Genomic DNA, 23,646 nt, shown 5'->3' with positions numbered 1-23,646 from the left:
CACTTCTGGAACGAATTGTGGTCGAGTACCGAGGTACCACTGTACATATATTGTGTTCTTAAGTATTAAGTATTAATTAAGTATGTAATTAATACAAGTATTAATTAAAATATTCCCAAATTGAATATTTTATTTTCTGCTGCCATGATTAAGTTTTAGGAAGGAAGAGACATTTCAGGAGAAGAAATGTATTGCTCAATTTTGTTTTGCTTAGCTATAGCTTCACTTTCTATTTCCCTCTCCTAGCCCGTGCATTTATTTATTTGGCAATATTTATTTATCCCTCCTTTAATATTTTTACAAATTTTACATATCAGCACACCTCCTTCCTCCTATTTTCCCCACAACAATCATGTGAGGAGGGGCAGGCCGAGAAATCCTCCTTACTTACATCAGCTTTCCCAGCTTAAATTCTTGATATTGACTTTGCACTTTTAGAAAGAGTCAGTTAGCAAATCTGCCAACTTTTCTCGATTTCAGGAAGCATAATAAAATGCAATTAGCAGGTACTGTAAAACTATATTATATATTATGCATTTTTACAAAATATTTTAAGAAAAAATCATGTAAATTTAAACAACACCCTTTATTTTATTTAACCTACTGCCTGGTAATATTGTGTTTTAAAATTCTTATGTGCATTTGCATTATTTTTCCATTGCAAGATAGTTTCTTCCCCTGAGAGTGAAAAAACAGTAAATTACTTTCATGCAGAATGAGCTAGAAATAAAGCTTCCTGTTCAAATACTTTTAAACTAGAGGATTCTGAACGATGTGTAGAAATATAAATCTCATATATATAATTGTTGGATAGTCGTGTTATTCTTCCCCAGTTTAGATACTTTTTTTTTTAATAGTATGAAGTGAAGCACAATTCTATTTTGGACCGGAAAACATTGTCTGAACTAATGGTTGCTAGGTTACTAAGTCTTTTTAAAAATGTTTCATTAACCAATTTTTAAACATATCAGCTGCTCTTAGATTAAGATTAACAGTGACTAATTTATACAATTTTATTAAAAATATATCTTCTAGTCGCAGTTTGGCAGAAGCTTGTTCTGATGGGGATGTAAATGCTGTTCGCAAATTGCTTGATGAAGGAAGAAGTGTAAATGAACATACAGAAGAAGGAGAAAGTTTACTTTGCTTGGCTTGTTCAGCTGGATATTATGAATTGGCACAAGTGAGTAGTTTTTTCCACATGTATTCTAGACTTTTTGTTGCAAATGTAGCTATATTGCTGAAGGAGTAGCCACTGGAATGCAGAATAACATCTATATTAAAATTGCTGCATTGATTGCTAGTAGGATTTTGAATCTAATACAAAGAGCTGATGGTACTTTTAAATCTATATACAAATACAGTTCTGGAATATATTGGACAATGATTGATAGAATTAAACCTGCCTGTCCATTCTGATTTAGAGAAGACTTATTTAGAGTCTATCCTCCTTTTAACATACATGGGGCATGGATAAGATGATAAGCCCTGTTACTTTGTGGAAGACTCCTTCCCCAGAAATACTTGCAATCTGAATACAAGTTAAAATCTGTATTATTTCATTCAGTCTTCAGCCCCTGCTAATTGAGAGTATCTGGAGATTTTGTATGACATTATTTTTACATTGTTTTTGTTTTGTTTTGTTTCATTTTGTCCAATGTCCTCTGGGATTGAATAGGCTATAAATAATGTAGATAAATAACTAAATCGTAACCTGAAAAGTTATCTGTGCGGACAAAGGCTATTGTGCAAATGACCAACACAGAACTGATGTCTTACATCCTTTTTTTGTAGTTAAACGTCTGATTCTTTTGAATCATTTAGAAAATAGCTATAGCTTTGAAAATAGCAAGAAAGAACTAAGGCTAACATATTTAATTTGTTCAGGTATTGCTCGCCATGCATGCAAACGTTGAAGACAGAGGGAATAAAGGAGATATAACTCCTCTCATGGCAGCAGCCAGTGGAGGCTATGTGGACATTGTAAAACTGCTCCTTGTTCATTGTGCTGATGTAAATGCCCAGTCATCTACCGGTAAGGTTTTATTAAAAAAAAGAGGAGCAATATTGGGTGCGAGACCCAGTTTCCTATCTGCAGGCTTGTATTAGATTTCTGCTACAAATAATGTCATATTTTAAAAAGTAAAGCATGACATGTTATTTCTCATGTAAACATGAGAAATAACTTGTCATTAGTGTTTTTAAAAATAACTTCAGATAAAAGTATTATCTAAAATATTTGAAAAACAGCATCACACATTTTGAAAAAAATAAACGGATTCATTGTTAGATCTAATATTAAATTGGTCTGATTATGAAACATTTGAATACTTACAGATCTAAGAAACAACTTTCAAGTGTAGACATGGCATAGTTTGCTTGGAACTGGGGAATAAAGACATATATGCATTTAATATGTATTAACTTCATTTTAATTTTTCTGTCAATTCAATCATAGACAGTATATTAATGAAAAAATTGAAAATAACTTTTTCAAAACATCGCAGGTTATTTTTTATTATCAGGATATTCTTTATTTAAAATAAACTCCATAATTTTTTTCATGTAGTAATTGGAGCAATATTACCCTTTTGTTCTAACTGATGTTGGGTTATATCCAGAAATTTAATACCTTCCTAGAAGGTGATTTATTTAAATTGTTGATATTATAGAAAGAATCAGTAGGCAAATATACTGTGTCTTTGGGCAGAAAGAAAAAATTACCAGTGTAAAGATACTTTTTGAGTTCATACATTATACATATCCCTATTGAAATAAGATGTTGATATTGACTAAGATTCACATCTTCTATATAAGACATTTTTCTATAAGAAAATTTGCAGTATTTTTAATCTCACCTGAATTTGTTCGAACAAAAAAAATACTCCTTTATGTTTTTTAACATTTTTAATGAAAGATAAGATTTTCAATATAGTTGGAGCATAATACTTTAGTCTTCAAGGTTACAAACAAGAGGGTATTACATTTCACATTGCATCCTTCTACAAGCTAATAAAAGTTGAATTAAATTATTTTTTCAGTTGTCAAAATGCCATTTTGCTTGACTGTTCTTTACAAGTGAATAACTATTGTCATCAGTTCTAAGACTTGCCTTTCAAATATGAATACTGTATTGTCTCTAATTAATTCTGTGGCCAGAATTATTATTCATTTAGAAATTTCACTTATGGAAATGCTAATCTCTAAAGATTCATACTGTTTGGCCTTGCATCGTATTAGTTATGTTTAGGAGCCACTATTTTGGGAATGAAACTTTTTTTAAAAACCTGTAATATTCTTTTTTTCTTTTGGTCCAAAACATATTGATCTAGTTGTTCTGAAAGTGATCTTCCACTATATTCCGGAAGTTCATCCTCCCAAATGGAAATAAACCCTGGATCCACCCACCCCACCCCCCAAAAAATCCAAACTAAAAACATCTTCTGAAGATCAAAAAAGAGTAGACTGTACATTCATAGTTCTATGATTGAAAGACCTTGTTTTTATCTTTCTAATTTCTAATTTTTCTGGTTGAAATTTGCTCAAACTAGTATTACAGCATATTTGGCATTGGAAGAAAACTTGTGCTGATCCACTGGATGGGAGGCCAGTTATGGGATTAATATTCCAAGATTAATTGTCCAAGATTCCAAAACTTCCACTTGATTTATTTATTTTATTTTATTTATTTTATTGCAAGTTATGATGCCACAGCATAACTTTGGGAATTATTATTCCAAAATTGGTTACCATACTGCCACCGTAACTTTGCTAGTAATTTTTTCATTTATGATTTTATTGTAAGCTGCCCAGAGTCTGCATTGGACAGTGAGGTGGGATGAACATAAATTTTAAAAATAAAATTTCCAAACATTAGAAGCAAATAAGCTCAGGAATATATTGATATTAATGTAAGTTACTATCAAACAAGTGGGTATAGAGTTGTAGATCTAAACTTAATTTATGGTAGTAAAATAATGCAAATGTTGCTAAAAATACATTAAGAGTTAAGTATAACTCTTAGATGTTTCTTTCTCTTTTAGGGAACACTGCACTCACTTATGCCTGTGCAGGGGGCTTTGTTGACATTGTCAAAGTCTTGTTGAAAGCAGGAGCAAATATTGAAGATCATAACGAAAATGGACATACTCCTTTAATGGAGGCTGCCAGTGCAGGCCATGTTGAAGTGGCAAGAGTACTTCTGGAATACGGTGCTGGAATCAACACTCACTCTAATGAATTCAAAGAAAGTGCCCTTACACTTGCTTGTTATAAAGGTATGGAATTTAGAAGAATTGTATACCGTATTTTGGGGAGTATAAGATGCACTGGAATATAAGATGCACCTTAGTTTTTGGGGAGGAAAATAGGGGAAAGAATCTGCTTACCAGATATTCATCTGGCTAGCATCCTTAGTCTGATCAGCTTCAGCACATTATTTTATCCCCGGGTTAGGGCTTAAAAAAAACCTTATTCAGAGAGAGTAACAATGAAAGAGCTTGCAAGTGGGTAAGAGCTGGGAACATTGTTAGCACCTGGTTAGGGCTGGAAAGAAACATTTGGAGCAAGTTAGAGCAATGAAAGAAAAGCCTGGAAAGATTTAGGGCTTGGAAAACATTCTTCACAAAGAGTAATAATGAAAGAACCTGCAAGGTAAGAGCTAGGAAGATCGTTAGCACTTAGGACTGGGGGGGGGGGGATTTCTAAAAAAAAAAAGCTACATTCAGGGTATAAGACAGACCTAAATTTTCAGCCTCTCTTAGGGAGGGAAAATATTCTGAAAAATACGATATATTATAATGATACAGACATGTACTTTAATTGAATGTATAACAGATTTCCAGTTTTATAAAGAACTAAAGCACATTTGGAATTTGGAGAGCCTATTGCACTCTGATTATCAGCAGGGTTTTTTTACGGGTCACATACGACCCGAAACGAAGTTTGAGACTGTAAAAAATTTTCCCTGCATATCTGCAACTTACATGATTACATGAAAACACGTCATTTGAGGGGTTCTTTTTTTGGGGGGGGGGGGGGGGGGGGTGTTAGTTTTGCTGGGCGACAAAACTCACACTTGGGCTGAAAATATTTTGAATACCTTTTGCAAAGTAAGTACATGATACCCAGACAACTAATTTTATGAAAGAAATCCATTGTACTAAAAACAAGGATGTAATTTTGAATTTACAGCATAATCTATATATAAAGTGAAAAAATTGCACACAGCCAGGGGGTGGGGGGTAGGCTTTTCTGAGCAAAATAAACAAATAAGCATCATTTTTTTCAGTTCATTTTTATTTTTTTAAGATCAGGAAAGTTCAATTTAGTATACCAATGCCAAAGTTAATTGCACACAGCCGGGTGGTGGTAGTCCTTTTCTGAGCAAAATAAACAAATAAGCATCAATTTTTTCAGTTCATTTTTCATTTCATTATGTTCTGAAATGTTCAAATTAGTATGCCAATGTCAAAGGTATTCAAAAAAAATTCAGATTTTGCAGGCTAATCTTTATATAAATTGGGGAAAAAATGCACACAACTGGGGGGGGGGCTTTTCTGAGCAAAATAAACAAATAAGCATTAATTTTTTCATTTCATTGTGTTCAGAAATGTTCAAATTAGTATACCAGCAAAAAAAGTATTCAAAAAACACTTCCAGTAGCTAAAACCAACCTTTTTTTGCTCCGGGTCAAATAGACCTGGGAGCAGTACAAGTGTAACCTTTCCACGAACAGAACATCGGGTTTAAAAATCCCATCATTTACAAAAAGGAAATTAATATTTTATCCAGAAATACTTTCTATGCCACTACTTATTTAGGCTTTTAAATGCCAAACAAATTTCTGGGCTGCAGCTTATTGTTACCTATATTTCTAGAAATGCCAATAAATATGTGCAAATCCCAGAAGCATTTTCAGAAATAAAAATCATGGATGACATTGATACCTTAGCAACAAAATAGTTTTTCATATTAAAAATATGTAAAATAATAGTCAAAATGACAATGAAAGACTCCAAAGGCATCAGGTTAACGATTTGATTTCTTTGGCATGGAATTTATTATAGAATATACATAGTCCTGAACATACATTATAGCACAAACACTTTGCTTGTTTGTTTCATCTGCCCATGTCATGCTTGTTATTCTAGGCCGCACAGACATTTAAAAGGACGAAAAATCAAACAATACAATTAAAACCAAAACTATAATTAAAAGTGGTGTGTGTGTGTGTGTGTGTGTGTGTGTGTGTATGATGGTGTGCATTCTGAACATAATTCAACCGCTTAATGAAATGCATACTTCAATCAGTTCCAATGTCAGAAGCATGTTTTTAGGGTTTTCCAGAAGACAAGTAGGGGTGGCCTCCAGAAATAATACAAATCTGTTTGGGCTAATTGTCAGCCTTATGATCAGAAAAGTACCCAAACAAGTATTTAATAGTCATTCGTTTAAGAAAGACTACATAGTTAGGAAATCATTTCATATGATATATTTTATAATTGAGAATGCCTCTATCATGCTGCTACTGATAAGCAGTTTTCAGGACTCATTGTGGGAAATATCTTCAACGAATTGGCTCAAATATGAAAACAGAAAAATGTTAATAAGACATTACTAATTATTCATTTGTTTTTTGTTTTGTATTTTGAAGGTCACTTAGATATGGTTCGTTTTTTGCTTGAAGCAGGAGCTGACCAAGAGCATAAAACAGATGAGATGCACACTGCTTTAATGGAGGCTTGTATGGTAAATTTCCAATGAAATAAATCTATTTTGTTGAGGATCTATTCTCTATCTTTTCCTCTCTGCCCCCCACCCTAAGAAAACCTGATTGGGAAAAAAGTTTATGCAGGATAATTCTTCCAAATTGCTCATTTATCACATACATTTAGATTTAAATATTATCTTTTGTATTGGAGCTATGGTGGCACAATGGTTAGAATGCAGTATTGCATGCTAAGTTAACTCACTGCCTCACCTGCTCAAGGTTGACTCAGTCTTCCATCCTTCCAAGGTCAGTAAAATGAAGACCCTGGTTGTTGGGGGCAATATGCTAACTCTATAAAATGCGTCGAGAGGGCTATGAAGCAGTATATAAGTCTAAATGCTATTGCTATCTCTAGCAGCAGATACTATTGCTATTTTTCCTATAATGGTATACATGAAAAGCATACGCATGCTGTCACTTATACAGGTAGTTCTCAAGTTACGAATGTAATAGAGCCTGCCAATTACATTTGTAAGTCAAAGATTTGTAGGAGTAAATCGTGTAACTTAATCATGATCATTTCCTGCTTTCGCCAAGCATATGCTAATGTGTGGGTTGTTAAATGTACAGAGTAAGAAAGGCGATGGGGCCACCTGCTTCAGACCACCCAAGGCCGCCCCTGGGATACCTCATGCTTCATCCCCAGGGCCCCCACAATTGTTCACCTCATCCTGCTGTGCCAGGTTACTTACTTTGTGAAGATCTGTATTCTCTTGTCTCTCCTGTGTTTTGTCTGCTTGCAGTCTTGGCACAAAGGGCATTTTCAAGATGAGACTTTGGAGTAGTGAAATCCCTTGCTTGAAGCCTCCCATGAGTTTTAAGCTCTCTTTGTACCAACACTGGGATAATGGTGTTTGCAAGCCAATAGGAAGTTTCAAGCAAAATTCCTGAAACTTTGGTCTCCTAGGGGCCAAGCCCGCGACAGCATGAAGGGACCCAGATATTGGCTACATTAGAAGCAATTATATTGAGGGGGGAGATTGTTCTTAGGGCTACTAAAGCAGCGGAGAGATTCCTAGGAACAGTCATACCTTCTGGGGGGATGGGAGAGAATGGAAAAATTAGGAGAAATTGTATTACTGTATTTGAGGCTTTTTTTAATGGAGAAAAAGTTAAAAATAGCTTATGAAATAATTATAAATACTCTTTTAAATAGATAATATATGAAAACATTGATCTATATTTTTAAATTGTGTAGTGGAGTTTTTCTTCACTAATAAAAATTAATACATTTATGATTATTAACTTGTTTGCTTGTTGGGGAGGGAGGGTTTTGTTTTTGTTTGTTTTCCAGAAATGGTACTGAATAGTTCCTGATACATTTTCCTGCATAACGTGAATGTCTAGGTTGCCATCAAAATGGATTCTGTCAGGGAGAAATGTCACAGAAACTAAAATTTGAGTTCCTGCAAGAAGTAAAATGTTTTGTTAGTGTTGCTAATACTTAAATTTTCATTAAATACCGATGCAAAATTACATTACTGTTTTATTGGAGACACAAATTGTGTTTGAAAATATGATTGAACACAGTCTTTTTTTATTCAGATTATGTAGAACAGTTAATTGGAAGGATATTTGTGTCACCTTTAATTTTTATTTTTATTTTTTAAAATAGGATGGGCATGTAGAAGTAGCTCGTCTATTGCTCGACAGTGGTGCTCAAGTAAATATGCCTGCCGATTCATTTGAATCTCCACTAACACTTGCTGCTTGTGGTGGTCATGTGGAATTAGCAGCTTTGTTGATAGAAAGAGGAGCAAATCTTGAGGAAGTTAATGATGAAGGGTATACACCCTTAATGGAAGCTGCAAGAGAAGGTCATGAGGAGATGGTGGCTCTATTACTGGCACAAGGTAAGAGAAGGTGACCTCAGATATAGCTTAATTTTTTTGGTTCCCATTTTCAATTTTTAAAGAAGTTACATGGCTAGCAAAATATTTTTGTTGCTAATACTTATTGTATGGAAGATACTTGCTCCATTTGAATATAACTCTCCTGATATTTTTAAATTTTCTTTTATCCTGCCTTTTATCATTCCTACAAATAACTTAAGGTTGCGAACATAGTATTCCTTCCTAAATTTCCCTTTCATAATCTGCATGCCCATTTTCCTCCTTTCCCTCCTCCTGCCTGGAAAACGGAGGAGGAGGAAGCAGTAGCAGTCTCTGGCCATATATCTCTGACTGGCTTTAAGATTAAAAATGTCTTCCCTGGTATACCTCCTTGTTTAAAACATACACATACACAAAATATACAGCCTAATACTTATAGCCACTGCTAAAGAAATAAAGAAGAAATGGAATGCAAGTGTTATTATTTTTAATAATTATATAATTATTGTTTCATAGGTGCTAACATAAATGCACAGACAGAAGAGACACAAGAAACAGCTCTAACTTTAGCATGCTGTGGAGGATTTTCAGAAGTAGCTGATTTTCTCATTAAGGCAGGAGCTGACATAGAACTTGGTTGTTCTACCCCTTTGATGGAAGCAGCACAAGAGGGCCATTTAGAGCTGGTGAAATATCTATTAGCAGCAGGTATGTTTGTAGGTAAAATTCAAAGTCTTAAGGAAAAATGACTTCATGGCCTGGTTCAGTTTTGGTTAGCACTGATATGACCTAATAAGGCATGAGATGGGCAGCATACAAATCAAATAAAACAATAAAATAAAATAATAGCTGCCCTATTATGGAAATAAGAATTCGGGCTTGATTAATTTATCTGGTGGCAAAAGCAATAGTACATACTGTACAAAGATGTTTTTGTCTTGAAAATTGCTTCCGGATCACACAGTAAAACTACAAAAGAATTGGATTAGGATCTATTGATGGAGAGCAGAGAGATTTAAGTGATTATTATAATTATTTTTACTTTACATTTTTTAGTTCCCTTTAATCTCACCATTTAAAAAATAAAAAATCTGAATTTTTTATTTCCTGCTCTAAAAAGGATTCTTGGAATTTGAAAAAGAAATTCGCTTAACAATGTTTTAACAATATTCTCCAAAAAAGTCAGATATAGCATTAAATTTGAACTTAAGTGTGTCACCCTATCATCATGGTCTCATGGTCACAATTTTGGATACTTGGGGTCTGGCTGGAATTTATAATCCATTGTAGCTGAATTCACATTTACCCCCACATGATTAGATTTACAATCTCATGGCTTTATTACAATCATGATAATATTGGGTATGGTCACATGATGAATTAACTTTACGACTGCAATAATTTGATGGAAATACCACTTCCAATTGTGATTGTAAATCAAGGATTACCTGTATGTATAATCAAGCTGTTTTTAATTCTTAGCAAGCACATAGCTATATATAAACTGGTACAGTAACATAAAACCTTTTCATCCAACTAATACCTCTGAAGAAAAACACTCTTCCAAGAAAAGCAATACACAAAGGTGCTTAGATAAAGTAATATTAAATAACTTGCTTTTGGCCTTGCTGATTTTCTAATAGAACAACTAATATTTTTATTAGATCATAGAGTTTAGAAAGATCCCAGTGGTAGAACCACTGGAAAGCATTTCTATTTATGTACAGTATATGTCTGATTAATGTTTCCAATTTTTTTCTAATATTTTTAATTCTACAGTAAAGCTTATTGGGATTGAGAAATGCATATACAGTATATATATATATAATATATTACAGGAATATCCAGTAGTATGGTTTTTAACTATGGGATTCAAATGGTTTTTAGATTGTTTTTTTAGAGCTTTTAATATTATTTATGTTTTAATCTTTGTTGTGAGCTGCCTAGAGTCCCTAGGGAGATGGGCAGCATACAAATTGAATTAAATAAATAAATAGTAATATTTAATATGCAGTCAATTATTAGTGATAACCTTAAAATGTTTTTATAATCTGAAAAAAAATGGGTTTTTTAAAAGCTGAAATACTATTTATATGTATCTGAATCATTTTAGTCAGCGGTGAAATACTCCTGGTTCTCTCGTGCCTGTCGTTTGTCAGAGAGATGGTCACGAAGGCAGCACCAGGCTCTGCCTAACTACCTGGACACTGCCATTTGGATTCTTTTACCCTCTGCGCATGCACAAAGCATTCTGTGCATGCGCAGAGAGTAAAAGAACCCAAATGGCAGCTTCTGGGGAGGTGAGTGGAGCCTTGCGCTACCTTCACAACCAGCTCTCCGATGAACGACAGGCACGAGCAACCCGAAAGCATTTTAACCTTAAGTACATTTGAGATGAAACTATAGTGGCAAGCAAATGAGACTATAGTGGCAAACAATTTTTTATTTACAGTTCCTGAACCCATTCTGATAGCAATTCATTGATTTTTCATCAGGTGCTAATGTCCATGCTACAACTGCAACAGGGGACACTGCTTTGACTTATGCCTGTGAAAATGGACACACTGATGTTGCAGATGTTCTGCTTCAAGCTGGTGCAGATTTAGTAAGATTTTAACGTCTTCAAAATATTCTCAGTTTAATTCCCTGCCATTGCTCACCTTTCTTTGCAAATGATACGTAGGCATAGATGCAGTGCAAATTACATAGTTATCTAGAAAAGCAAATGCTTTAGATATATGTCTGTAGAGATTCTCAATCACCAGGTCATGGTTGTCCCAAAGGTAATTTTTCAGGAGGCAATTGAACTTTTTTGTTTTGAAGGCACATGCAATTTATACTTTTTTTAAATTTTTGTATATGCATTGCCTAAAAAGAAGCAACAACACATGTTGTACTGATTAAAGTTTTATTTTGTTCCAGCTCTTATCCATGTATACATGAGGACCCGGATTGTGGGGACAATATGGCTCTGTTAAAAAGTGCTATTGGTAACATGTTGTAAGCCGCCCTGAGTCTAAGGAGAAGGGAGGCATAAAAATCAATCAATCAATCAAACAAATAAACAAATAAATAAATACTGTAGATAAATCCCCTTTTTCCTGAGATTGTTTCTTTGTTGGTATTGATTCAACAATACTTAAGATTCAATCAACATCAGCCTTCTCTGTATTTTGTGCTTAGAGGGCAAGAATATTTTTAAAAATAAACCTTAGTTTAAGGATTAGAAGGCTTCTCTTTTTGCTTCTTGATGTCATCTTTTGTTCTGCTTCCACATACAGTGGTACTTCTACTTAAGAACGCCTCTACTTAAGAACTTTTCTAGATAAGAACCAGGTGTTCAAGATTTTTTTGCCTCCACTTAAGAACCATTTTCTACTTAAGAACCCGAGCCTGGAAAAAATTCCCAGGAAATTTGAGAGTGGCATGAAGGCCCCTGCCAGTTTCCTGCCATTTAATCCTGGGCATCTTGGGCTTTTCTGGGCTGCCAGAGGAGCCTTTCGGTGGATCTTAAGGAGGCTTTGACAGTCCAGAGTGAACAGAGGGAGGTGCATGCTCCTCCTTGCTGCCTCAGAGTCCCTCTTTTTTTTAAGCCTTAAGTTTTGGATTTTTTTTTATTCCCCTCACCTCACCTTCCTTCTTTAGCAGCAACTGTCCTCCTCCTCCTCTTCTTCCTCCTCCCACCCAAATTCCAAGCTTTTATTTCTTTTCTAATGGGTTTGCACAAATTATTTGCTTTTACATTGATTCCTATGGGAAAAATTGCTTCTACTTAAGAACATTTCTACTTAAGAACCTGGTCACTGAACGAATTAAGTTCTTAAGTAGAGGTACCGCTGTACTTGGAAGTAAAGTTTTGCTAAATCAGTCTCTTTGAAAACACTTGGAACAAATGAAGCATTGAGATGACAGCTGAGGAAATCTGAATGCAACATGTACTTCAAGAGGACCCAGATAATTTTACGCTTGGTCTTACTGGATATAAGGCATAAAATAGATAAATAAGTTTTGTTTTTACAAGCGTAGTTTCTCTTCCTTCTTCTAAAATAGGCTTCTCCCAAATCTAGCCTTAAAGTTGCTGTCCAATTTAAAAGATACATCCTGGATAGAGTAGACAGCTTCTTCTGTCTTTTGAAAAATGAAAAAAATAGGAATTTTCTCTAGAAAAGAAGTTTTCTCATGAACCAATTTTGTACATGCACTTTGTTGAATTAAGTATTTTGTTTAGAATGAGACTTCCGATAGCAGAATTAAGTGATTATTATTGCGTAGGGTTAGAGATCATTCTGAAAAACAATAAATATTTTTAAGCTCATAGTGTGATGCAATAATGTTTTGTTAGTCTGGTTATACTTTTTGTTTTGTTTTTTAAATAAATAGGAACATGAATCTGAAGGTGGAAGGACACCATTAATGAAGGCTGCAAGAGCTGGTCATCTATGCACTGTACAATTTCTTATTAGTAAAGGTTAGTAATATGAACTGAAGAATTGCTTAATATATTTGAAGTTTTTAAAGTTTTATTATATTAGTTTATTATATAGCAAAAGATTAGGTTACTATTTAATTTTGGTGTTTATTTGAGATATGTGTAACTTGCTATTTTATTAATTTTATTTGATTATCAAACTCTGCTTTCTTAACGTTTCTCCTAACAAATAGGTAACACATACCAGTCTTAGAATCATTATAAAAGAAAGTACTTCCCTAAAGAAATAGATTGACTGGAATACATATTATTACAGGAGTTTCCATAAGTGTTTATAAAAATCTAACAATTTCATAATTTAAATAATTGTTCCAAAATCCAGAAAGAAGACATCTCTAATCTGGCAATTATAAGACAACCTTGCTCTCTCCTAAGTAGCTCTGAAAATACTTCAAAATCAGAAGATCTTACTGAATTAGATTAACCAAGGTGCTAAATAAAAAAAGGATTTATTTAAATTATTCTTTTTTTCAAGAAGAAGATATAATCTTTTTTGGAAGACAAAATTGCTCAACTTCATTCCCAGTTAGATCCTGGAGTGGTTGCTGGTCTGGTGGAACCCCTAAGGCAGATTCTTGCCCTGTTATCTGGGAATGGTTTGACCATGTTGCTTCTGAGGAAGTAGAAAAGATTTTAGGGAGTATATGCGCAAGCATTTGTGTTTTAGAACTATGTCCCTCCTGGCTCGTGAACAGGCGGGTGGACTAATGGTGGTGATTAATGTTTCCCTATATGAAGGGCTAGTATCCCTGCACTTTAAAGAGGCTCTTAAGAAGCTATTGCTTGATTCCAACCTGTTGGATAATTTCCAACTTGTCTCCAATCTTCCCTTTTTGGGGAAGGTGGTTGCGCGACAGCTCCAAAGATTTTTGGATGTAACAGATTATCTAGTCTGGACCCCTACCAGTCAGGATTCAGGCCTGGGTATGGAAAAGAAATGGCATTGGTCTTGCTTTTTAATGATTTTCGGTGGGAATGGGGTGGATTAGTGCATCCATCCTTGCTCTACGTCACCGTTTGGAGGCTTTCAATACCATCAACAATGGTATTCTGGAGCGGCTTTGGAGGACGGGAGTGGGAGGCCCTGTGCTATCCTAGTTCACTAACTTCCTTTAAGGCTGCTCTCAGTGTTGATAGGAGGGGAGAGGTCCAGCCGTCGTCCACTGCTTTGCGGCATCCCACAGGGCTCTCTCCACTCCTATTCAACATTCATATGAAGCCATTGGGCGAGATCATCCGTCACCATGGACTGAGATATTAGCAATTTGCTGATGATACTTAGCTGTATGTCTCAGCCTGTGGTGAGTTAAGTGATGCTGTGTCTTCCTTCTCGCAGTGTCTGGAGACTGTTAGGGACTGCATGAGGAGCAATGGGTTGAAACTGAACCCTGGCAAGACTGAGTGTCTCTGGGCTTGGGGTCTTTGGCCCATGGAAAATTACCATCTTTGATCTTGGATGGGATGGCACACACAATAAAAATTAAATTTTACACAAATAAAAATTAAATGACTTGTAGGACATGTTGCCAGGGTGAGGGGTGGGAGGGTATTATATTATTTTATTAATTTATTAGATTATTTTTATTATTTTTATTTTTTATATATGATGTTTTTATATCCCTGCAAGCCACCTTAAGTCATTGTGTGTGGGAAGGGGGGGGGGGGGGTCTCATGACTACAGCATTGTGATATTTCCCTCTCTCCTGGGAAATGTCCCCAAGTCCCATTTCCCGGGGGTTCTGGTCCTTTTGGACCAGACCGGATCTCTCCTGGGGGAACTGGCTTATCTCACATTTGGACTGTCTGATCTGACTGAAATTACATTGCATAATATAAATTGAAATTAAATACTTTTAAGAATTAAATGTCTTTAAGAAAATTAAAATACTTGTAAAAATATTTAAAAATTACTAAAAGATATTAGCACCTTTTCTCTGTTCTTACAAAGTTATAAATTACAAAAAGAATTAAGTATAATTAATTAATTGGATTTTTTAATATTTTAACCTTATGGGACCTTATATATATACAGTGATCCCCCGCTCGTTGCGAGGGTTCCGTTCCAGGACCCCCCGCAACGAGCGGGATTTCGCGAAGTAGCGCTGCGGAAGTAAAAACACCATCTGCGCATGTGCAGATGGTGTTTTTAACTTCCGCAGCGCTAGCGAGGAGCCGAAGATTGGGGGCGGGGCGGCTGTTTTAAAACGTCGCCGCCGACATGGGGGGCTCGCTAGCACCCCCCCGAACCCCCAACCTGGGTTTGGGGGGGTGCTAGCAAGCCCCCCATGTCGGCGGCGACGTTTTAAAACACCCGCGCGGCTTTCCAATGAGTCCCGAAGACAAACGCGGAAGTTTGACGTTTGTCTTCGGGACTCATTGGAAAGCTCCGATCGTTTTAAAGCAGGCGCGCCGTTCTCCGCTGACTCCTGGTGAACTTCCCCGCTTTAGGAGTCAGCGGAGAAGGGCGCGCCTGCTTTAAAACGATCGGAGCTTTCCAATGAGTCCCGAAGACAAACGTCAAACTTCCGCGTTTGTCTTCGGGACTCATTTTAAAGCAGGCGCGCCGTTCTCCGCTGACTCCTGGCGAGCTTCCCCGCTTTAGGAGTCAGCGGAGAAGGGCGCGCCTGCTTTAAAACGATCGGAGCCGTCTGGCTCTGATCGTTTTAAAGCAGGCGCGCCCTTCTCCGCTGACTCCTGGCGAACTTCCCGGGCGAAGGACGGGCGAGCGGGTGCTGGGGGGGGGGGCTTCGCCCTCCCGCCAGCAAGAGGGGGAAGACCCAGGGAAGCCGCCCAGCAGCTGATCTGCCCGGCCCATCTACGCATGCGTGCCCATAGAAAAAAGGGCACGCATGCGCAGATGGTGTTTTGACTTCCGGGTTCAAAAATCGCAAATTACCCTGTTCGCAATGGTCGGGGACGCAATAACCGGGGGATCACTGTATGTACAAATATACAAGCAAGTGATATAAAGTGTAAAATCGAAGAATTATATAAAAGGAGAAAATTTAATGGCTTATAAATGAAAAAAATGAAAATAGCTTTGATTATTGCGCATAATATAGATGAGATATTTGGTAATGATTATGATTATCTTTGGACGACCTTTTTTCTATTTTCTTCTTTTCTTTTCTTTCCTTTTTATTTTATTATTCTGATTGATTGAATTATAAATTGCTTATTTGATTTATGGTGATAAATAAATTAGGAGGAAGGGGAAAAGATAAGGGAGGAGAGTTATAATAACAGGAATAGGGTTAATATGGAATAATAATTAGCACTGATTATGTTAAGCATTATATAGGAAAGACAGATGAAACAACAGAGAGTTAAAATCAATAGATTAGGGAAGATTATCACTGAGTTCGATAGTGAAAGACATTTAGAATTAGGGATAATGTATAGATTAGGGAAGATTATGGCACTTCATTTAGCAGTGAAAGCAATTAGAATAGGGAAAATTATTGCACTGATATGACAGTGACACATAGATTAGGGAAGATTATCACACTAAGAACGGCAGTGGAAAATATCTAGATTAGGGAAGATATTAATACTTTGGGTTTTTTTAATGGATAAAAATAATGGAGTAATAATGATTTCTATTTATTGTGATTTGTTAAAGTAGAAATGACATACTGATATAATGAAAGAAGAGAAATAAATGAATTGAGTAGGAAATGTATTTTAACATTTCTAATAACAACCCTTCCTCCTATGTATAGATTAAGATACGATATGAATAGTGTTTTTTCTTTTCTTATTCTTTTCTGCTCTTCTTTTTTCTTTCCTTTTATCTTTTATTCTTTTTTTTCTTTCCTTCCTGGGCTTTTAAAGAGATGTAAATTTGGGTATTTTCTATTGTTAAAGGCAATTATGATAAAATGAGGGTTTTTAAAAAAAGAAAGAAAGTAGGAATGTGTTTTCTAAGAATGCTAGAAAGGGACTGAAGCACGATGGCATAGTTAGGAAAAACAGCAAATAGCCAAAAGAAATTTAGATAGCTATAGTACTTTAAATATAAATGAAAGCGAAGAACATTATCTAAAATCCAGATGATAGCATTTGGAAAGGAGGTAGCACAGGATGAATGATATATACCAGAAAATAGAAATAATTGGAAAATTTGATTAATTTGACTAAGAAATTGGCATTTGATATTGTATTGTATTATATTTTAATTTGAGGTATCTAAATTGGAATCTCTGTAAGGTGTGAAAAACAATAAAAATTTATACCCTCCCCCCAAAAAGTCATTGTATGTGAATAGGCGATTGAAATATATATTTTCTAATAAATAAAAAATAATCTGAGCATAGGCAATCCAATTGTTTATAACTTTTTCTTTAGATCTAGTCTGCTCAGTGTAAAACGTCTTCTAAAATATGTAAAACCCTCCATCCCTCCCTCCCTCCCTTCTGTTTTCATTTTAAAAGTATTGATTTCTTGTAAAAGAAATAGTTTTAAATCTGAATGCTAAGTAAAGATTACCTGCATTAATTTATTAATTAAAACTTTTTCTTTAATTGAATCGTCTGTCATAGGTGCCAATGTTAATCGGGCCACAGCTAATAACGATCATACAGTGGTATCACTGGCATGCGCTGGGGGCCATCTTGCTGTAGTTGAGCTGCTACTAGCTCATGGTGCCGATCCTACTCATCGTCTTAAGGTACTCCAAGTAACTGTTCATTATTATATTTATTAAATATTAATTGTCTTAAGAAGTCAATAATCCTAAAATATTTTAACTGATTTAATAATACAGTATTGAAAATTTGATGCCAAAGTTTTTAGTACTACTTATTTTCTTCTCAAATTTATATTTTAGGATGGCTCAACTATGCTCATTGAAGCTGCCAAGGGTGGTCACACAAATGTTGTTTCCTACTTATTGGATTATCCAAATAATGTTCTGTCAGTTCCAACTACAGACATGACACAACTCACACCACCATCTCAGGATCAGTCTCAGGTCAGTTTTTAACTTTGTCACTTGAAAACAGCTTTTCACCTTTACATATTGAGATTAATAAAAGTATAAGTTTAAGTTAAAATCTATTACTGTAAATAAATTGAACTCAGTTAATTTCTAGAAATCCTAAAGTACATCTGCAATTTCTTATATCTCTTGTGAACAGAATTTGAGCCAGAGTAACATACAGTAATACCTCATGATACGAACTTAATTGGTGCAAGGAGGAGGTTCGTATGACGAAAGGTTCGTAAGACGAAACATTGTTTTCCATAGGAAACAATGTAAAGTCAATTAATCCGTGCAACCAAAAAAACCCCCGCAAAAAAACGGCTTTCGGCGACTGCTGGGAAGCCGCGCGGCTGTTTTAAAAGGTGACAGCCGGCCTGGGGGGCTTCCCAGCACCCCCCCGAATCGGGGTTCGGGGGGTGCTGGGAAGCCCCCCAGGCCGGCTGCGACCTTTTAAAACAGCTGCGCCGCTTCCCAGCTGTCTCCTGAAACCGAACGCCAAAGCCGAACTTCCACGTTCGGCTTCGGGAGACAGCTGGGAAGCGGCGCGGCTGTTTTAAAAGGTCGCAGCCGGCCTGGGGGGCTTCCCAGCACAACCCCGAACCCGGGTTTGGGGGGGTGCTGGGAAGTCCCCCAGGCCGGCTGTCACCTTTTAAAACAGCCGCGCGGCTTCCCAGCAGTCGCCGAAAGCCGGTTTTTTGCGGGGGTTTTTTTGGTTGCACGGATTAATTGACTTTACATTGTTTCCTATGGGAAACAATGTTTCGTCTTACGAACCTTTCGTCTTACGAACCTCCTCCTTGCACCAATTAAGTTTGTATCATGAGGTATTACTGTATATAGAATCCTTTTTAAGTATAATGAACTTCAAATAGTGAATGCCCCTTTCTCCAATTGGTACATTAAAATGAAGAATTGTTATAATGATAACTGAAGGCATTGATAATATAATGCAAAGATCTTCAACAATCGTCTTTACTAGCTTGTGTTTTTTTTATGATGTGAGTTCAGGTACTGCATGCTATATACAGCCTAGATCAGGAGTGGACAACTACTACACCTTTGCAATCTGTGGCATGGCTGGCTCAGTAATTCTGGGAGGTGAAGTCCACAAATCGTAAAGTAGCCTTAGTGGCCCACCCTGACCTAGATGATTACTGCATAATCTTTAAACATTAGTTCTATAATTAAAAATATCTAAAATTAGGATTAAGTTATTTTGCAGCAAATCATATATATTAATATACAATAAAGGTTACAATGAAGGAAATAATATAAAAAACATTTGGACACATCTGTGCTTTGGAAATCAAAGAAGAATAAAATATATTAGCTTAATCTGCACTCTGTATTTTGGATTGTGATGGCTGTCTTCATTTTACTTAAATTATCCTTTTATATAAAATGATTGGTTGTATTCTTCTTTCCTGGCTTATAGAAACATTAAAATGTTTTAATGCTGCTTCACAATTTCTTATTTAAAATCCTATTTCTCTCATAGTATAGGCCTTATGTTTATCATATAAGAAATAATTAATGAGAAAAAATATAGAGGTAGCTTGTACAAAGGCAGAAAAACGTCATTCAAATGGAGCCAGTTTTATGGTAGAAGTGAAGTGATAGAATGACTTTAGTACTGCTAAAAGGGTTACATGAATAATACAAGTAACCCTAGAACTTTAAGACATAGTAAGACTGTCCTAAACATGTTGGAATAATGTATAGATTACAATTTACCATTGACATGTTGGTTTTCTCTTGAGTTGATTTTACAGGTTCCACGTGTACCAATGCATGCACTTGCTATGGTTGTACCTCCCCAGGAACCCGACAGAGCTCCTCAAGAAAATCCCCCTCCACTTTTGACTCTCCAAAAAGGTTAGCAAATTATCTTTCTTATAGTTTATGGCATGTTAACATTCTGATTTGGGCATTTAGGGAATGAGTGTACTTCTATTTGAAACTATTTTGTACAAATGTATCTTAACCACTAATAATAAGATATATTGAAACTATACTTTAAATCCATACTTTAAATTGTAGTAGCTAGGGACATTGGCAAAATAATCTGTATTTCACTGCATAGATTTAGATTTTAGAGGATTTGTTTAAAGAATTTGTTCTACTATGTGTAATGATCAAAATAATGATCAAAATACATTAAATGAAGTGTATTAGTAAAAAAGTGAAATGAAATCTGAAATCTGGCAAGATATATAAAATCACTTTCTACAAGAGTAAATTGGAATGTTTAATATTAAGAAACAAGTGATGTGCAAACATGATTTTAAGAGTACAGGACTAATAGTGACTAGATCAGGTTGAATAATCTGGGAGTATTTTTTAAGTGTTTTAAGTATAGCTGTTAATAAAATATGGAAAAATTCTCTCTATATGTAGCATTTAGATAGATAATGTTTTTCTTAAATGCTCAGAATATTTGGCCAAGATATCCATATCTGTATACTCTATGCTTGAATTCTGCAGTCATTTTTTTCAAAGAAAAATATATTTGGATTATTCAAATCCCACACATTTCAACTATTTATTAAATCAGTTGTATATGTTTTTCCCAATTTTAATACATATACAAATTGGGAGGGGTACTATACTCAATTACTTGAGTATACAGTATACATGATTAACAACAGTCACATGGACTATATATGAGAAGGCAGCTTAATAAATTAATAGCAATAATACATAGCTTTAAAACATGAGTAAATACTACTCATAATCCTAAATATTATTTTTTTACGTAAGTTCTAGAAATCTAATGAAAATTGGTGAAGAAATGTGACATTTTCTAAAATGGAAAGGTTGCAACCAGTGCATATTATTCTGTATGCAAATTTATAATTTACACAGCATTTGCACATTAGTTTGGGCCTATATGGGCAATTAATATTGAGAGAGCAATGATTTAAGAAGATTAAATGAGCTACATGCTTGATTTTTATCTTAATCACTATGCTGCTAAATTTAAAAAAAATATTTTTTTAAATTAATAATTTGGCTAAATGAGTGTATTCATTTGCTATTGATTATTTAGCATTAATACATAGTGTTATAATGCATTGCAATGACATATAAAGTGGCATGAGCACCTACTTGTTGCATCTTAAAGGAGCTATGGCTTTTCTAGACAAGCCTGCATTTGGTTTAAGGAGGCAAATGCTACATTTATATTACCACATGCTGCAGAACCTTAATATCTTTAGACCTCTAATTCAGGAAAAGAGTGGCTGACTTTACTCATCTGATATATTTCCCATGTTAGAGATAATGACAATTATAATTCAGAATATCTGAAGAGCAACAAGCTGGGAAACTTTGATTAAAGAAATTCATATTCTTTTTACGATTTCATTTCATTTACTAGATTTGTATGCCGCCCCTCTCCGTAGACTCGGGGCGGCTCATTGATTGATAGCAGTCCCTATATCTGAAGATCTTTTATGTTTTATCGGAGCAAGATTCCTCCTAATCCACCCCACCCTGTATATAATAAGCATATTGGCTGGCATTTCTGTTTGATAACAAAATTTAAGCCAAGTTTCCATTTTCACTGAGAGTATTAAAAAAACAATTTAACACTTCAAAAAAATATACAAACAAATATTAAATGACAGGAAAAAAAGAATTTAAAAAAGATCCACTTCTGTGTTACTTAGATTTTCATAGGATATAGGGCTTTGTTTAATTTATTATGGATAAATGATCCATAAATAGATATTTTCTATAAAGGGAGATATTTGCTTTCAAATTTGATTTTGTAATATTTGGTTTTCAGCCAGATATAGTCTTATATTTCTGCAGTTCACAAAAATGTCAATATATATTATATTGCCCCATATCGCAATAGTAAGGTAAATGCTACCCATAATGCAGTCCACCAAAAAATGCCCAAGGGAATTATTATTAAAAACCTTTCAAAAATTTATTTAGTTAGCAAAGGGATGCATATTTTATGCTTTTTAAAATATTTTCAGTTGCTTCCTTTTAATATGTTTATTATTCTAATATTTTTGCTGTAAGGCTAGCTAGCGCCCAGAATCAAGTCTTAAGAGATGGACAGCCATTTGAATTTGATAAATAAATAAATCATAATCAAACACAGATTTTCAACATCTCCTTACACAAAACAGCCACAATCTGTGTTCCTGAAAAGAAGCAAGACTAGATACATTTAATTATCTTCCACAAATAATATAATAGTGACAAATCTTTGCCTTTCGTCTTGATTCTTTTGCCCAGTGCATCTGACAATGCATAATTTTATATTTGGAAGAGAAAGTTCAAACATCAGGCAAAACAATATAATTTTTGCATTTGGCAGTCTGAAAACTCAACAGCATAGCAGGTGTATGCACAATGCACTGGTACAATGCATATTTGATTTTGAAATCTGCCTGAGAAGAACAGCCTGTCTCAGAACATTCAAAGATGATTTATAACTGCTGGTATTTTTTCTTATGCCCAAAATGATTTCTGTAATATGATTAATGATCCTTCATGCATATCCATTTCCTCTCCTCAGTTGTCTTGATTCTTTTGCCTAATACATCTGACAATGCATAATTTTATATTTGGAAGACAAAAGTTCAAACGTCAGACAAAACAATATAATTTTTGCATTTGGTAGTCTGAAAACTCAACAACTAACCTGTTTGGAACTGAGTGCTGAAACTGGAGCACCAGAACCTGGAAGAGAGCAGCTGGCCAGCACACATATGCGCGGCAGACAGCTGTTCTTCCAGGTTCCATTGTATGCATGCACGTTGTACAATGGTCTTCATGGAAAGACCAGGTGTCTGGCACGCATGCATGTGAATGAACCCAGAAGAACAGCTGGCAATGGCATGCATACCCACAGAGGGCTCTACATGCCACCATGGCCCTATACCATTTCAGACCAATATGTTTGTCCAGTCTCTTCTGAAAAACTTCAGATGCCTCTCAAATATGTCACAGCAGTTGCTGAGGATCCCAAGATTGAGATCAAGATGCTTAACAGATGATAACCCTTTGACTATTCTGAAGAATTCTGCTGAATAACAACAGAGAAAGCAGAGGAGGTCATAGAAGAAGCTACTTTGTGGTCTTTGTTGCCTTTGTTGCATGCGGAGCCATATTGGTGCTTGGGGCCGGCATGAGCTCATGTCCAGCATATGAGCGCATGCCGGCCAACTGATTTTTGGGCCTTCTGAGTCCACTGGGAGTAGAGAAACAGTCTGTTTCCAGTCTCCGGAGGGGATGAGGAAGGCTCATTTTTTTGCCCAAACTGCAGAGCCTTTCTAGCAGTCTGGGGAGGGAAAAACAGGCCTTTTCCACCCCCCAAATCCCTCCGGAGACAGAAATGGCCCATTTTCCAATTTGGGATTCTTCAAGTTAGAAAACGGGCTATTTCTGGCCTTCGGGGAGGGGAGCTCCTATAGAGACTCTGAAGCCTGGGGAGAGTGAAAAATGGATGTGCCATCACGTGCCAGGAATGGGTGTGTGTGTCACACATGTATGCGTGGTGCGGCAACATGGAATTACGGGTGTGGGCATGCATGCACCAAACACCACC

General features: G+C 35.6%; 1 protein-coding gene across 8 annotated transcripts in view; it reads left to right on the top strand.

Annotated features, from left to right (window-relative positions):
* Positions 1-23,646, top strand: part of ANKHD1 (ankyrin repeat and KH domain containing 1) — a 153,067-nt gene that overhangs the window by 47,034 nt on the left and 82,387 nt on the right. For 4 of the 8 annotated variants that reach the window (XM_070746954.1, XM_070746949.1, XM_070746947.1 and 1 more), the window contains exons 4-14: positions 1,036-1,183; positions 1,888-2,035; positions 4,044-4,277; positions 6,656-6,750; positions 8,388-8,625; positions 9,121-9,312; positions 11,100-11,209; positions 12,985-13,072; positions 17,635-17,762; positions 17,922-18,065; positions 19,850-19,952. In XM_070746954.1, the coding sequence (XP_070603055.1) occupies positions 1,036-1,183; positions 1,888-2,035; positions 4,044-4,277; positions 6,656-6,750; positions 8,388-8,625; positions 9,121-9,312; positions 11,100-11,209; positions 12,985-13,072; positions 17,635-17,762; positions 17,922-18,065; positions 19,850-19,952 (1,628 nt within the window). Of the gene's footprint in view, positions 1-1,035; positions 1,184-1,887; positions 2,036-4,043; positions 4,278-6,655; positions 6,751-8,387; positions 8,626-9,120; positions 9,313-11,099; positions 11,210-12,984; positions 13,073-17,634; positions 17,763-17,921; positions 18,066-19,837; positions 19,953-23,646 lie in introns of all 8 variants that reach the window. The other 4 variants (XM_070746951.1, XM_070746950.1, XM_070746948.1 and 1 more) reach the window with 1 other exon arrangement.

The sequence above is a fragment of the Erythrolamprus reginae genome, chromosome 3, assembly GCF_031021105.1.
Source record: "Erythrolamprus reginae isolate rEryReg1 chromosome 3, rEryReg1.hap1, whole genome shotgun sequence".
Lineage (NCBI taxonomy): Eukaryota > Metazoa > Chordata > Lepidosauria > Squamata > Dipsadidae > Erythrolamprus > Erythrolamprus reginae.
Note: the sequence above shows the minus strand (reverse complement) of the source record. Positions and strands in the feature narration are given on the sequence as shown.